The sequence below is a fragment of the Patagioenas fasciata genome, chromosome 1 (genome assembly GCF_037038585.1).
Source record: "Patagioenas fasciata isolate bPatFas1 chromosome 1, bPatFas1.hap1, whole genome shotgun sequence".
NCBI classification, from domain to species: domain Eukaryota; kingdom Metazoa; phylum Chordata; class Aves; order Columbiformes; family Columbidae; genus Patagioenas; species Patagioenas fasciata.
This window is the reverse complement of record NC_092520.1, coordinates 200074841-200089261: the sequence shown is the minus strand read 5'-3', so window position 1 is coordinate 200089261 and position 14421 is coordinate 200074841. Positions and strand designations below refer to the sequence as shown.

Genomic DNA, 14421 nt, shown 5'->3' with positions numbered 1-14421 from the left:
ACAACCCTTATTTCGTAGCATAAGCAGGTAATTTTTCCATACCCAAGCTGCTATGCTAAAATTAACTCTGCATCTTGAAAATTAATATATATTCAATATATTAATATGTATATCTATCTAAAAATAGAAAATATATATCATATTATAAGGTATCATATATATGCTTTATATGCAATATGTTTTGTATCTATTTAAAAATACTTGTCTTTGTGTTACTTCCAAAGGTGTAAATCTTTGCAAATACAAGAGGAAGCACAATGAAACGATATGTAATTAAGCTGGAAAATCCAATTTGTTTTAAATCTATGAATGTAATTCTGCAATGGAGAAACTGAGATCAACAATGTCCCATGGGTAGAAATGTTTCCTAGGAAGGGAAAAATGGAAGCTAGAACCAAAAGAAAAAAAAAGCCAAACACGCACAGACAAAACCAACCTAAACAAGTCATTATAAAAATAACAAAGAAAGCTGTATGGCAATCAACAATCAGGGAGAAAAGAAAATAAACATTAAGGATTGGACAAGGAATAGAAAAGTAATTTTGTGGATGTCAGTCTTTACTACAGAAAAGGAGTAACAGTCTTAGAATCATTCTCAATAGATTAAAGAAATGAGAATAAAGTACTTGTGTCAAAAGAAATAAAAGATTGCATTACCATCAGAGTCAGAATTCTATTTACGTACAAATTCTAGCAGAGTTTTTGACATCTATTCAGCATATGACTCTTAAACAATAATAAAACCCTTTACAACTAGACTTATGTACTGGACAGGAGTCAGAGTCACACCTTTTCAACATAAAAGCATGCTGCAGCATTATCCAGGCCAGCAAGCCTGGCCTGTACAACAGAACAACTTGACAAATCCAACATAACGAGGGCACATCAGCTCAACACCCAAACACAAACTGCTATTATCCACTGTTCATTTTTCCTTGATATTATAAAAGTTACCGGATTTTCAACTACATTCTACCACAGTTCTTCGCAACAGTTTCTTGAGGAAACTAAGATGCAATGAGGTAAAAATCACGTTTTAGATACAAATCACAAGCTGCTAGAACAGATACAAACAAACCATCTAGAAGAGCTATACTAGAATAGGGAATCCCACTGACCAGGGGCAGTGAGTGTAAGGTACGGGAGCATCCGTTCAGCTGGAATTGTGCAGGTGCACCTCGTAAATAAGAACAAGCCCAGGGCAAGATGGCCAAAATCACCCAATGTTCATTTTCGAAAGTGACTTAACCTCTAAAGAGATTTTGTGTCACTGAAAAATTTGTATGTGTCAGGAGCCCAAGTCTCTTGCAAATGTGAGAACAGATGACATTTCTAGACCCAGAAGTACTAAAATTCTAACTAGCCACTAAATGAGCAGCAAGATTCAAACTAGGAAACAAGATGTGCAGTCCAAAGAAAGAAACAGAAAATGCTGCTGAAGCACTCAGGGGAGATAATTGTAGAAACTGAAAGAAGAATAATTCAGAGAACAAGGGAAGTAAGCAGACACAGTTTCCTAACTGTGCCAATAAAGATCTTCATGAATGTGTCTATTCCATGACACCTGGATGTTAAGACAGCCTGTGACAGGTTTATGTAAAGTTAAACCCTAAAGCACATTAAAAGAATTATAAAGCTCCAAAATCAAGGACTCTGATAAAAAACACCAGAACTGAGTACTTCATTTGACCCTGCTAGACCTTGTGAGCCTAAGGAGCCTTCATAACCAAGTGAGCTGTTTCAAAAAACTGCAGTGCAAGAAGCTGCATTCTGGATGATCGTAACAACTCACCAGCAGAGTTTAGATCTCCAGACCTGCAGAAGACCTACCACCGTTTCAGAATGCAGTAACAGTCAACACTAGGACATTACTTTCTGCATGCAGAAAGTAAGAGAGCGGATAAAAGACAGGAAGACCGAGAAACACACTAAAACATCCAAATTTTTTTACTTCCTGCTCTCAGCAAAACAGAAAAACATATTCTAACAGACAGTTACGACTCCTGAATTCAACTAAAAGTACCACAGGGGCGTATGCTATGGCTGTTGCAGTTCTCTCTACCCTGTGCACCCGTGTCTGTTTACACGCACCTGGCTCTGTTCTGTTCTGCTCTGCTTCAGGTTCCTGGCTCTCTGCATTCATTTTCTCCCCACGTCAGACCCAGGAGCATCAACCCTTCACAGTTCTATCCCCAGTCACATTCTGGGTCTCCCTCTACCCTTGTGTTCCCCTTCTCAGTCCCAAGACCCTTCCTCACCAATCTCCTGGTTTAAGACACCTGCTGTTCCCTGAGATTTCTACCCTCTAATTACCCTTCCACCCCAACTTTTCGCTCCCCTAAAACCCAAAATATCAGTCAAATTCCTTCTCTTCCATTCTGTGCTATACAGAAACAGGTATGAGAACAGCATATTTTTCTGTCTCTTTTGCCCACTCTTCCCTGTCTACCCTTTGAGGATGATGTCATCTGTTCACACCATCTCACCGAGCAGCTGCACAGCCATGGTTTGTGAGCATGTCTATCCATCCACCTACTCCTCCTTGCCTCCATATGGTACTGCTGCTTCTCCTCATTCTCTCTCCAGAAAACTTAAGCTTGGTATGTTCACAACTCAGCTCTTTATCATTCTCTTCAGACAGTTTTTGCAGATGAAGCTTCTGCCATTATCACCTCCTGCAATACCGGGAGTCTTTTGTGACCCCTGTGCCCGCGTCTGAACCACATATCCCTGCTACATCCAAAATCCCACTACAGTATTCCTCCGTGTATACATCTTTTTCTTTCTAACAGTACAGCTCATCCAATAGCTCCATCTTTGTTCAGGCACACACTGAAGAATTATAAAAGGAGATGAAGATTCATCTGTTTAAATTTAGACAGGCTTCCCTACTTATCCTAAGTCATACTGAAAGTGAAGCAAGTAAATCTCTTTAATATATTAGTATTTACGCTTTCATTTCAGGAATCCTCTTTATCACGTCACCCTTAAGAGCTCTGCTGGTATCACTGGTTTCAAGCTCTTGGGAGGCAGACGACACAGAAACGGCTCAAAGAACTCAGCATAGCCAGTTGGTACCTACTGAGTTTGTGATCTTTGCTCGAAGTTTCTGCAATCTTTATCTAGGTATTTTCTAAATGTAAAAGAGTGCGGAATAGGAAGCATGCTAGATGGATATGTAGCCATTTAAAAAAATAAAGTATTAATAAATAAAGTTACCTAAAGATAAATAATATATTGGAAGACTGACTGAGAGAAAAAGAGAAGAAATTCAAACATCTGAGTTACAAAATTGCATTTTATAATTGCATTAACAACTTAAAAACAGAGGACCTCATAAAAATTTGACAAAATATAGTTGCTTATTTAAGAACCATGCTTTAACATTTAGTACTTTATCAAACTTAAAAAATATAAATCTTTAAACTTAAGGAAAGAAAAAAAAAGCCCTAAACCCCACACTTACTTGAGACTAAAAACTACCAGCAGAGTATTTTATACTCAGGTATTCTTAAATTACTTGCTTCAGCAAAACAATTTAAAAAAAATATTTGGGATTGCATACTGAATTTCCAAGGTTTATTTTAGCATAAGTACTAATTAAAACAGATATTGTGTTACACTTCTTCTGCTCCTCATGATGTGGTTGTGAGCATTGTTTATACCGATAGAACAGAATGGGAAAAATAAGTTACCAAAAAGAAATAAAGTGAAAACAAAGACACCTCTTGCCCCCTGCGAAGTGAAGGTCAAGAGGATCATACAAGATCTCCTTACAAAATGCTGTGAAGTTTCTAGCAAAATTCATGTGGAACATACAAGATTTGTTTTTAGAAGTTAACATTTCAACAAAATTATCAGCCTACACTACTATACATACATTGTATGTGGTAATGGATCCTAAAAATCATTCTTTTCTGATTCATGAATTAAGATTAATTATCGGCCCATTTCGAGGGTCTGAATAATCTTCATGAAGTCTAATAGAAATTTTCCTTAAATGCATGCAGGTACCAACCTGTCCTGAATGTAATTTATTTAAGTCAAGAGTTAAATGTTCACTTGCATATAAATCTATCAGGTGAAATTCAGCATGGCTCCAAGAGGCAGTTTTATGTCAGAGATGTTCTTAGAATAACTATAAAAAAAAAAAAAGGCACAAATGGAAAGCAGGCAAATTCAAATATAGATTGTTGGAAGCTTTTTAAGTGATAAACGTTTAATCCCATTTTTTTCAGTGTCATGTGGTTTCCAGTGTACACAAAGTAAAGAGTGAAAAGGTAAAAATAAAACTGCCATCCCCTTAATATATTCCAGAATTCATTTGTAAATTTATAAAAGAATCCTTATATAAATCGGGGAGCGGCGGGGGGAGCATCGCTCCCATATCTGAAGCACAATTTAAGCCCAGCATCGCTGACCAATCACAATTAGTGAACGCACTGCATCTCTCTGCAGTGAGGAGCAGCCACAAGGTAGGCTGGCATTCTGCACAAGCTGCCCCTCGCAGGCTCTCGCTCAGAAGCGCTGCTTTTCTTTTTCAGAAAGCCTGAATCCCAGTGGTGTCTCTGGAGACAAGAAGCCTTCAGTATGTTAAATTACTTTCATTATGTATTTTCAGATGCTTATTGATTCTACCGTAGGAAGAGCGGGAGACTGCAGCAGCCTGTAAAGCAGAACTAAAGCAGTGTATACATTAGCAGTATGCTGAAACAATGGCACAGTACAGGCACAAATTCTCATTAAGGTCCTTTTTTGAAGATATGCTTATTACCCTCTTTCCCTTCTACTCTGCTAACAAGTGAACAAAATGAATCCCTCCAACCTGGAACTGCTTCACCTGCATCGAGAATTTATCAAATCTTTAGTGGAGGTAAGATCTGTTCCTTATTATGGTATGCAGAATAAGCAACATTTAGCAAAAATATGAGAAAAAAAAGGGAAGAGATCAGATGCCATTTACATTAAGCGCTAGTATCTCGTTATGTTTGAGACCAGGAAATATTCAAATGCTATTTCCCCCATTAAAAACACAGTGGTAGAAAAATGTTATTTTGTATGAAAGACTTGTAGAATATTAAGAACCTGTTCTGTTCATGTAACATAACGACAGTACAGTTTCAGCTAATACAGTACGGGGGGAAAAATACAAAATGCAACTGGGAATATGTTTTTCCTCCCTTGGCAGTATTTCCAAATATTGGCAGCTGAATATGTTACAGATTTATTCAGTCACTCTTTGAAGGCTGAGACAGTCTATAATTGGTGTATACTTATTGCTTTATGAAGGCTGGCTAATACGACTAATCTCTGCTCAAGAAATCCTCCTTTTTTTGTTTGATTGTTTTAAAAAAAAAAAAACAAACTTATTTCTTTCTTTACCGTGCACATTCGAGCCATTTATTAAAAACACAGATTTGCTAAACATTGATTTCAAGAACGGAAATTGTAACAATGTGCAAATTAAACAAAAGCATATTTCCTATAAAGCTCGTTGACTCTGTTTAATTTCTCATTAGAAGAGAGTTGTATGTATAAACTACCTGCTCACAGGAGCTAAAAAACTATATTTTCTAGCTCTGGTCACAGACACTCTACGTCCAACAGTTACTGGTTCTAGTCAGGGTTTTTGTAACCTGCACTATTTGCAGAACAGGAAACCTACCCAAAACACTAAATTCATGTAAGCTGCCAGAAGAATGACGTGATTTTAGTAGCAAATAGTGAACACACTAACTGATTTTCTATGTAATCTATATGATCCAATTTTAGAGATGTTTTATTCATTAAATAAGTGATATTAGAAAATATATTCTTGCATTATTTTATTTTGAAATTATAAGCCCTACTTTTAACCTTTTTTTTCCTCCCCTTCACAAGGGCATGCAGCAACTAATTCAGTTTTACAAGTGACAATACGAAGAATGCAGTTGACCGGGTATCTTTCTAGCTGTATGACCTACAAGCAGCAGGACGCATCACTAAAATGTATTCTTAAGACATAAAGGAATTAGAAACAAAACATGGAAAACACTTGTATCACCATTTACGTGCACGACACTCCAGCAATATACATGGAAGACTAACACATCTGCTCAGATTTTCATTAGAAGAAGAGTGCAATGATTGATTCTTAAAATGGTGAGCATTTCTTAAAGAGGGATTTATAATTTAAAACCAGAATTGTGGAAACTACTGATGCATGAAGAAACAATGAAACATGAATTCCCAAAAGGAGAATATGCATACTTCACCAGCAAGCTGAATAAGGGTCTAACCAGGCTTTTTCTATACTACTTATTAAATAACTTATTTGTCATAATGACTAATGGATATTTTTCTCTCCATTTTATGGTCTGTTATGTATTCTCCTTAAATGAAAATAAACCAAATTAGGTAACTCATGGTTACTCTCAAAGCACATGAACTGGATTTTATGCTGTATAGCAACTTCTTTGACTAAGCCATCACTCAAAAGTAACGAGCAGGAATATTACAGAAATAAATACGCAACCATAAACTGAAGGATGTCTACATACACTCTGAACACAGAGATCAGAATCCATTTTTTTTAAAACCTGGAAAATAAAAACAGGCTTCTACAAAATGCAACAGGCAAGAGAAATTAACATCTCTTAAAAGACGGTTTATTTGTCATTGCTGGCTCGAAACTCAGAACAGACATGCAGAGTATGCACTGCTCTGAACAAGTATCTCAGGTAATTAAGACGTCCCCGTGTTTAATCAGAATTTTTTGCTGCTGAACTGCTGGAACAAAACAAAAAAAAAAAAAAAAGAGAAAAATCAAAACAACCTACAAGGAACAAAATAAGAACCCAGCTACCGCTTGGTTTCCAGGTTACAGTGCATGTCAATATCTGTCAGTGACACCGCGTTTCAGCCCATGTCACGCTGCTGCGATGCTCTGAGGGGACCCTGAGCCTGAGGGAGCAGGTAGGTCAGCGCTGCCCCGGCTGCTCCGGGTAAAACGGCTCCCTGCCCTCACTCACCTGCGTTCATTTAACTGGAACCCGCCCAATGTGACAAAGAGGGGATGTTTAACCTGTCCATAAGACTGAGCACATCTGAAGCTTCCTGTTTTCACAAAAATTCAGTTATCATAATGTTAGAGACAAGGTTGTCATTTGTTTTAGCAGATCTGTGTTTGATTTCCTCCTGGCTTTTGCTAATGCCTTTATCCAGTAGTGCATTCGGAACGGTTTCTTGAAATCCAGTCACAGCCAGGACAGTAACCACAGAGGGAATTGCATTCCTGAGGGTTAATACAAACCTCATAGAGGTTGCCTAAATTAGAAATTAGACAAAGCTTTTGAAATATTTCTTGTTTCATTTCACACCTGAGACTAATACGTTCTAATTTACATCTTTTGTATTTAAGAGGCACATGTGAAATAACTGTTGAAGCACACCAAGAATTTTCATCCTACAATTTGCAATTAATAGTATTGTGCAATTCAGGCTTTTCAGAACTGCAGATGAAATACATTTGCATATTGTATCCCAAGTGTGCTTAACTCATACTTCCATTTAAAAAGAGCTCATTTTTGTTCACCTTAGTGCTATCTATTTTTAATGTATTCAGAATGAAACAAAGGTCCGCATTTGAATTTATTTTCATGCCAAGTACGGCCCTTCCTAAATTTAAAGGTACCTTAAAAAAAAAAAAAATCAACTATCATAATAAGAAATTGAATAATCTCTATTTATCCAGTTCATTACAAACTCAAGAGCTGCCTGACAAAATAAACAATACATACATCAGGTATTACATGCAGATGCTACATTTACAACCTATTGGCATGTGTAAAACAAAGCAGAAGAGCCACAAAAATTAAAAAACACCTAGATGTAATAAATGCTACTTTTTTGAACCTCACTTATTCCTAAACCAGACATGCTATTTATATAAATCTGTTGGATTTAATTGCAGTGTGTATGGAAAGAAAAAAAAAAATCCCTGAGACTATTTTGGTTTTAAGTATTATTTTCTAAAATTATTCCCTTAAATCTATTCTGGAATAAAACTAAATACTCTTCTATTTCATGTAGGCACTGATTTATTGAATAAATTGAATATTCAAATCAGAAAAAGGAAATGTAGTATAACAAATTTGATTCCCCCAAAGCCACATAAGTTTTGCACTTGAAATTATATATACTTTTATAAAATTGTTGTAGTGGTTTCATACATGGAGATGCACACAAGATAAAACTGAACATAAGTCTTCAAGCTCTGTAAAAATCTGCTGAATTCCAGACCTTCAAGTTTCAGCCCACAACACTGCTGCAAACTCTTCATAAGAAAGAGGCTGCTAAATGGCCATAAATAATTTAAATGTTCTTTTAGTGATACATAAGCAACAGTGCTCCATGTTCCTATCACTTTCAAGAGCCTTTTTAAAATGATCTTGAGTACTAATTTGTTAATACTTAACAACATTCTTCTAAAAATGACCCTCAATGCAATACAAAGGCAATGCACAAGTATAGTTTATTCAACAAATGGGCCCTTTGTAAAAACCACATCGCTATAAATAAAGCCTTGTCTCCCTAAGTGGAAGCTTTTCACTTTTTTTTTTTTTAAACAAATCCTGCTTTCCTTTAAAAAGGAAAGACCTTATTCTAGATTCTCAGGCTTTTGAGTCCATGCCAACTAAAGGTCTAAACATACAGTAAATCAAGAGTTCAATAAGAATAGATGCTTTTCCTCCCTCCTCCTTCCCCAGCATTTAGCTACAATAACTGTTAAAAAAAAAAAAAAAAAAAAAAAAAAAAAGAAAGAAATGAAATAGTTTCATATTCTATTTCACCTTTCAGGAGAAAAAACAGCTGCAACAAAAGAATGTGTTTCTCCCCCATTCTGGACGTCAACATGCAGTCTGAATCTAACATCACCGTCCGAGATGCCATTGACGACATTGACACGAACATGTACCAACCACTGTCATACCCATTAAGCTTTCAAGTTTCTCTCACTGGATTTTTGATGCTAGAAATCGTTTTGGGACTCGGCAGTAACCTCACCGTGCTGGTACTTTACTGTATGAAATCCAACTTAATCAATTCTGTCAGTAACATAATTACAATGAACCTTCATGTACTTGATGTAATAATTTGTGTGGGATGTATTCCTCTAACTATAGTTATACTTCTGCTTTCACTGGAGAGTAACACGGCTCTCATCTGCTGCTTCCACGAGGCTTGCGTCTCTTTCGCAAGCGTCTCAACCGCAATCAACGTCTTTGCTATCACTCTGGACCGATACGACATCTCCGTAAAACCCGCCAACCGAATCCTGACCATGGGAAGGGCTGTGATATTAATGACATCAATATGGATCATTTCACTTTTCTCTTTCCTGATTCCTTTCATTGAAGTCAATTTTTTCAGTCTTCGAAGCGCAAGCACTTGGGAAAATAAGACGCTTCTGTGTGTGAGTACAGACGAGTACCACACCGAGCTAGGAATGTACTATCACCTTCTCGTTCAGATCCCAATCTTTTTCTTCACAGTTATAGTAATGTTAATTACCTACACCAAAATACTCCAGGCTCTAAACATTCGGATTGGCACCAGATTTACAACGGGGCAAAAGAAGAAAGCGAGAAAGAAAAAAACTATTTCTTTGACCACTCAGCATGAGACTACGGACGTGTCCCACAGTAGCGGAGGAAGAAACGTCGTCTTTGGCGTAAGGACTTCAGTGTCTGTCATCATCGCCCTACGCAGAGCTGTGAAACGGCACCGGGAGCGGCGAGAACGGCAAAAGAGAGTCTTCAGAATGTCCCTCTTGATTATCTCAACGTTCCTTCTCTGCTGGACACCCATCTCTGTTTTAAACACCACCATCTTATGTTTGGGCCCAAGTGACCTTTTGGTAAAGTTGCGATTATGTTTTCTAGTAATGGCGTACGGAACAACTATATTTCACCCTCTACTTTATGCATTCACGAGGCAAAAGTTTCAGAAAGTTCTGAAAAGTAAGATGAAAAAGCGAGTTGTTTCAATAGTGGAAGCAGATCCTCTGCCAAATAATGCTGTAATACACAACTCATGGATAGAGCCTAAAAGAAACAAAAAGATCACCTTTGGAGACCACGAAGTAAGGCAGAAATGTTTAGTACCTCAGGTTGTCACTGACTAGATTTCAGTACTCACCAAAACTCATCAAGCAGAATATTTGAACAAATTGTAAAAAACTACTGCCAAATAAGAAAAACTTTTTTTAACTATTGGCGAGACTGTACATTTTCAATATATATGTTAAATAGAGTAGGTCTTGTATATTCAATTTCTTCATTATGTAAGATATACGTTGCATGGCCGTTTGTTAGCGTAACACCATGTGTATATTTGTCAAAAATATTCAAGTCCTCTTTTTTAGAAAATAAATAGCCTTAAAGAAGTGCAAACTTTTAAAAATATTTGTATGGTTCGGTTTCTCTGTAGATATAAAAGAATTTTTAAACAAAAATTCCACTTGGGAATACTTTTCTAAAGCACAAATACAACATTTTGCATGATATGGTAATTTTAAATTTAATTCATAAACAGTATTGATCGGAGATATTCTGAATGCTATACAGCTACAACTTCGACACATTTTGACCTCATATTTAGATAGCTACTTATTTCAAATTTCTCCAGCATGCAATTACCATGCATGTGTAGACAAAGCCGTTTACATAATGTCCTTCAAGTAATGGTTCAGAATCAGTTAATTTTGATGGGGAAAAAAAAAATCACATTGGCCCAAAAATTGACAGTACTTAAAATAAAAAGGTCTTGCATATACAATCTTAGATCCACAGTTTCTACACAGAAAATACATAAATTTGAATAATTACGCTGGAGATGCTGAGAGGGTAAGGGGGAAAGACAGGCTAAATGAAGGCAAAAACCACAGAGACAAGAAGGTTATTTGGCCCAATGCTAAAAGACAAGCAACACATAAAGCCACTCCAGTGCAAAGGCTCAGATCGTCACTCTGAAGGGGCAGAGAAACAGCCAGACCTCTAGTGTGACACGGGAGCCTTTTATACAGAGATTTTTCATTCATACCATATACCTACACAGACAGAGCTGTCAAGTGCCACAGCTAAAGCAAAAGATTGGTTTTTTGCTCTCAATAACTTTCGTATTACTTTGATTTCACTTCTTAAGCAATGATGTTCAGTTCCAGCCATGCGACTGCTCTGTCACCAGCTGATCACCAAGACTGAGTTACCCTATTGCTTTATGTCCTGGACAACCACGCTACATCATCATGCTATACCCTTTTTTTCTACTTCACTTCGTACCTGACAAGAAGAATTAAGAAGCCATCATCATCCACAGTACTGTAAGCGAGAACTAAGATATTAATCCGAACAGAAGTTTGTTTAGTGGTTTGCACAGTCCCATGCTTAAAAATTCATAATTTCAATGAACAGTGGCTACATTAATTGATGTAGTTACCAATTATGGGACAGAGGGGAGTGAAACAAAACAAAAAACAATAACTGAAGGGCTAATTCTCAATAAGTATTGGCTGCTATTAGGAAAAAAAAAAAAGGAATATGAGAGTTACTTTGACTAAAGTATTACATAAAAAATGAGGATTTCTAAAGCACTTTTCTGAAGTTGAATATTAAAAAATGAGTTTAAGAGAGCAAAAAACTATTTTCCATCACAACATTAAATTATTAATCATATGTGTATTTCCAAACCTGTTTTTGTGGTTAAAAATAAACAGTAGTATTTGTAATGTACCTTATTTTACTTAGGCTCATGCATTAGCTTACCAGAACAGAAGATCAAAAAGTAATACTACAGCTCCATATTCCACAAAGACTAGCCACTAAAAATCATCAAAATTCTACCTAGAAGTTTTATTATCTTACCAATAATGATTTGTTAACTAGTATTACTGTGTAGCATATATTTAAACATTATTTCACTGACTTTTTTCTATAAGCCAGCCCAACCACATCTGCAGTCAACTGAACCCACTTACAGTGCTCGTTTCATCCAGGCTGTCCCTGTCTCCTACAAGAACTGAAATCCTTCCTCTTATTTGAGAGGTTGCAGGGAGAAGTAATCTTAATGGTTTTACGCAAGAAGCTCTTTTTCTAAATCCCATATGCTCTGAATTTATCACTGCAAAAACATTATTTCAGGAATAAGCTCTTCTGAAAAGAAATGTGCCCAAAAAACCTAAGAACTATTTTTTCTTTTTTGTAAGACTTTTTCCTTTCTCTGCCCAGCTAACCTCTGTATTCTGAACACTAGAAGGAGGAAAAAGTGGAATCGCTAGACTTAATGGCATAATATGATTTAATTGATTTCTTATCTTGCAATAAAGCATTCTTAAATAAATGCTATTCATTTATTTTAAAATATTTTTTTTAAAAAGAAATTATAATGACCAACACATGAATAAGCTTATCCATGTCCTTATCTGAAATAAGCATTTAAGGAAAGCTTTCAGACTTGAGAGGTTTCTGACAACATGACTTGACTTTTCAAAAAGAAATAAGTCCTCAAGTACTACATGTTTAGTGTTAAAAGATTATTCATTAGATTCAATGAAGCACTACTTCACAACAAAGAGAAAATACAGCTTAGGAATCAGTCAGAGAGATTAAGTCAGGTTTTAAAGGGTATGTTGATCACAGACATTGATTGCCTTAAAGAATCTAAGCAAGTTCATTTTCACATTTAATACTCATCTTTCATCAAATGAAGGGGAAAAAAAGAGAGGATATACACCATGTTGGAGTACACTTGAGGTCTGCAGAAGAATATTCCACATAGAGTAGGGAGTAAGAATATGTGCAATCATATATATATTACAAAACAGAATCATACATGATGTGTACCACAAAGACAACACAGATTTAACACAAACAAGACAAAACAAAGACTAACTAGTGCAGAAAGACTGTATATCCTACAGATAGAGAAGAGGATTCTAGGAGGGATATGAAGGTGTGCCGTGGGTGCTTGACAGACAGACTAAAACAGAATGCAAAAATAGGCATCATCACTGGAGGAAAAAGGGCAAATATATGCCACAGTATTGTACAATAAGAAGCCCACTACATTCTTAAAAATGATCTCAGCACAGTGAGTCATTAGTTCAATTACATTTCACACCACTCAGCCTAAGGCAAGCAGAATTGTACAGGACTCACAAAATATCAATTCCAGCAAATACGTTTCAGACACACAAGCAACCAGCACCAGTTTCCACGTGTTTTCTCTCCTTAAAGTATCAGCTGGTATCTGAATGTGTTACCTTTTAACTTCACTCTATTTTACATTGTAAAATGTGGTTAGCCCACACTAAATAATACAAAAAGTTCAGTATAGTGCCAGTATCTATTAGAATATTTAAGAAAAGCATCTTAACACACTAGTACATCACAAACCAGTGAAACAGAAATGTGACTACATCACAAATATCTTGTTCCAAATTGGCAACAACGGAGTACAAGGCGCTGCTACACAGTCAGAAGTTCTGTCTGCTTCATTAGTGTCAGGGAATAGGAATCACTTCAATGATTTCTCAGTGTATTAGATTTAAAATGCTGTATCCAGGTACATATCAGATCAATACACCTCTCTGCCTTCATTGCTACATAAATACACACATGTACATAATACATAATTAGTATACATCCATACACACCAAAAGTAGAGTTCAACATTAACATCTATTTCATACTTATATCCATTAGCATATATTTTATATTTATATGGAGGGGCTTTTGATAAGAATATCTCTGAACTGGACAGACAGGCACTATGCCTCACCACACATAGACTTGAATGCCTTCTCTTCCCCACCACCGTCTTTTTCTCTTTAAATGAAATAATACATTCAAGAAGATACAGAGTTTACCTGGGCACAAGAATTTTTTTGCTCTCTTAACCGCTATGTGTATCATATTGCAATGCACATAATAGTCCTTTTTCAAAACACGACGTGCTAGTCATCAGATTTCTTTGATAGCTGAATATGTTAGCCATGTTTGTTCTCTCTGAAAAAAAAAGCTGTTTAGTTACCAATTGCCATAAAACTCCCTTAAAAGGATATAATACAGCATTCTTTAGCGAAGTTTTGATGTAATATTAAAAAAATATAGAATAAACTAACTTAACCTTCCTTCTCCCATTGTTCAAACAAAATACCTCCAACATATCACTAAGGATAATCAGCTTCTGTCATAAAACCTTTCAGCTTTACGACAGCCAAATTCCGCTTCACACATTCTGCTGTAATATCACAGAATTTATTTGTTTTACACCAAGTGGAGAGAAGAATCAGTCTCTGTAATTACTTTCTCCTTTTCCTACTTCATAGAACACTTGAGCAATTCAAAAAGTAAAGTTAAACACAGGGTTTGGGATTTGTTT

The 14421-nt window shown here is 36.2% G+C and overlaps 2 protein-coding genes across 5 annotated transcripts in view; one reads left to right on the top strand and one right to left on the bottom strand.

The window, feature by feature from the left end:
* Nucleotides 1-14421, bottom strand: part of COG5 (component of oligomeric golgi complex 5) — a 186828-nt gene that overhangs the window by 144522 nt on the left and 27885 nt on the right. The window lies entirely within an intron of this gene.
* GPR22 (G protein-coupled receptor 22) lies at nucleotides 4481-11771 on the top strand. 3 transcript variants are annotated; one of them, XM_071803428.1, is made up of 3 exons: nucleotides 4481-4873; nucleotides 5881-6141; nucleotides 8839-11771. In XM_071803428.1, exon 3 carries the CDS (start codon nucleotides 8864-8866, stop codon nucleotides 10163-10165), a length of 1302 nt encoding a protein of 433 aa, XP_071659529.1. In that variant the 5' UTR covers nucleotides 4481-4873; nucleotides 5881-6141; nucleotides 8839-8863; the 3' UTR covers nucleotides 10166-11771. The 3 variants fall into 3 exon arrangements, with proteins under 3 accessions (XP_071659529.1, XP_071659528.1, XP_065702855.1); XM_071803427.1 differs by having other exon boundaries at nucleotides 5881-6719; XM_065846783.2 differs by having other exon boundaries at nucleotides 5881-6954.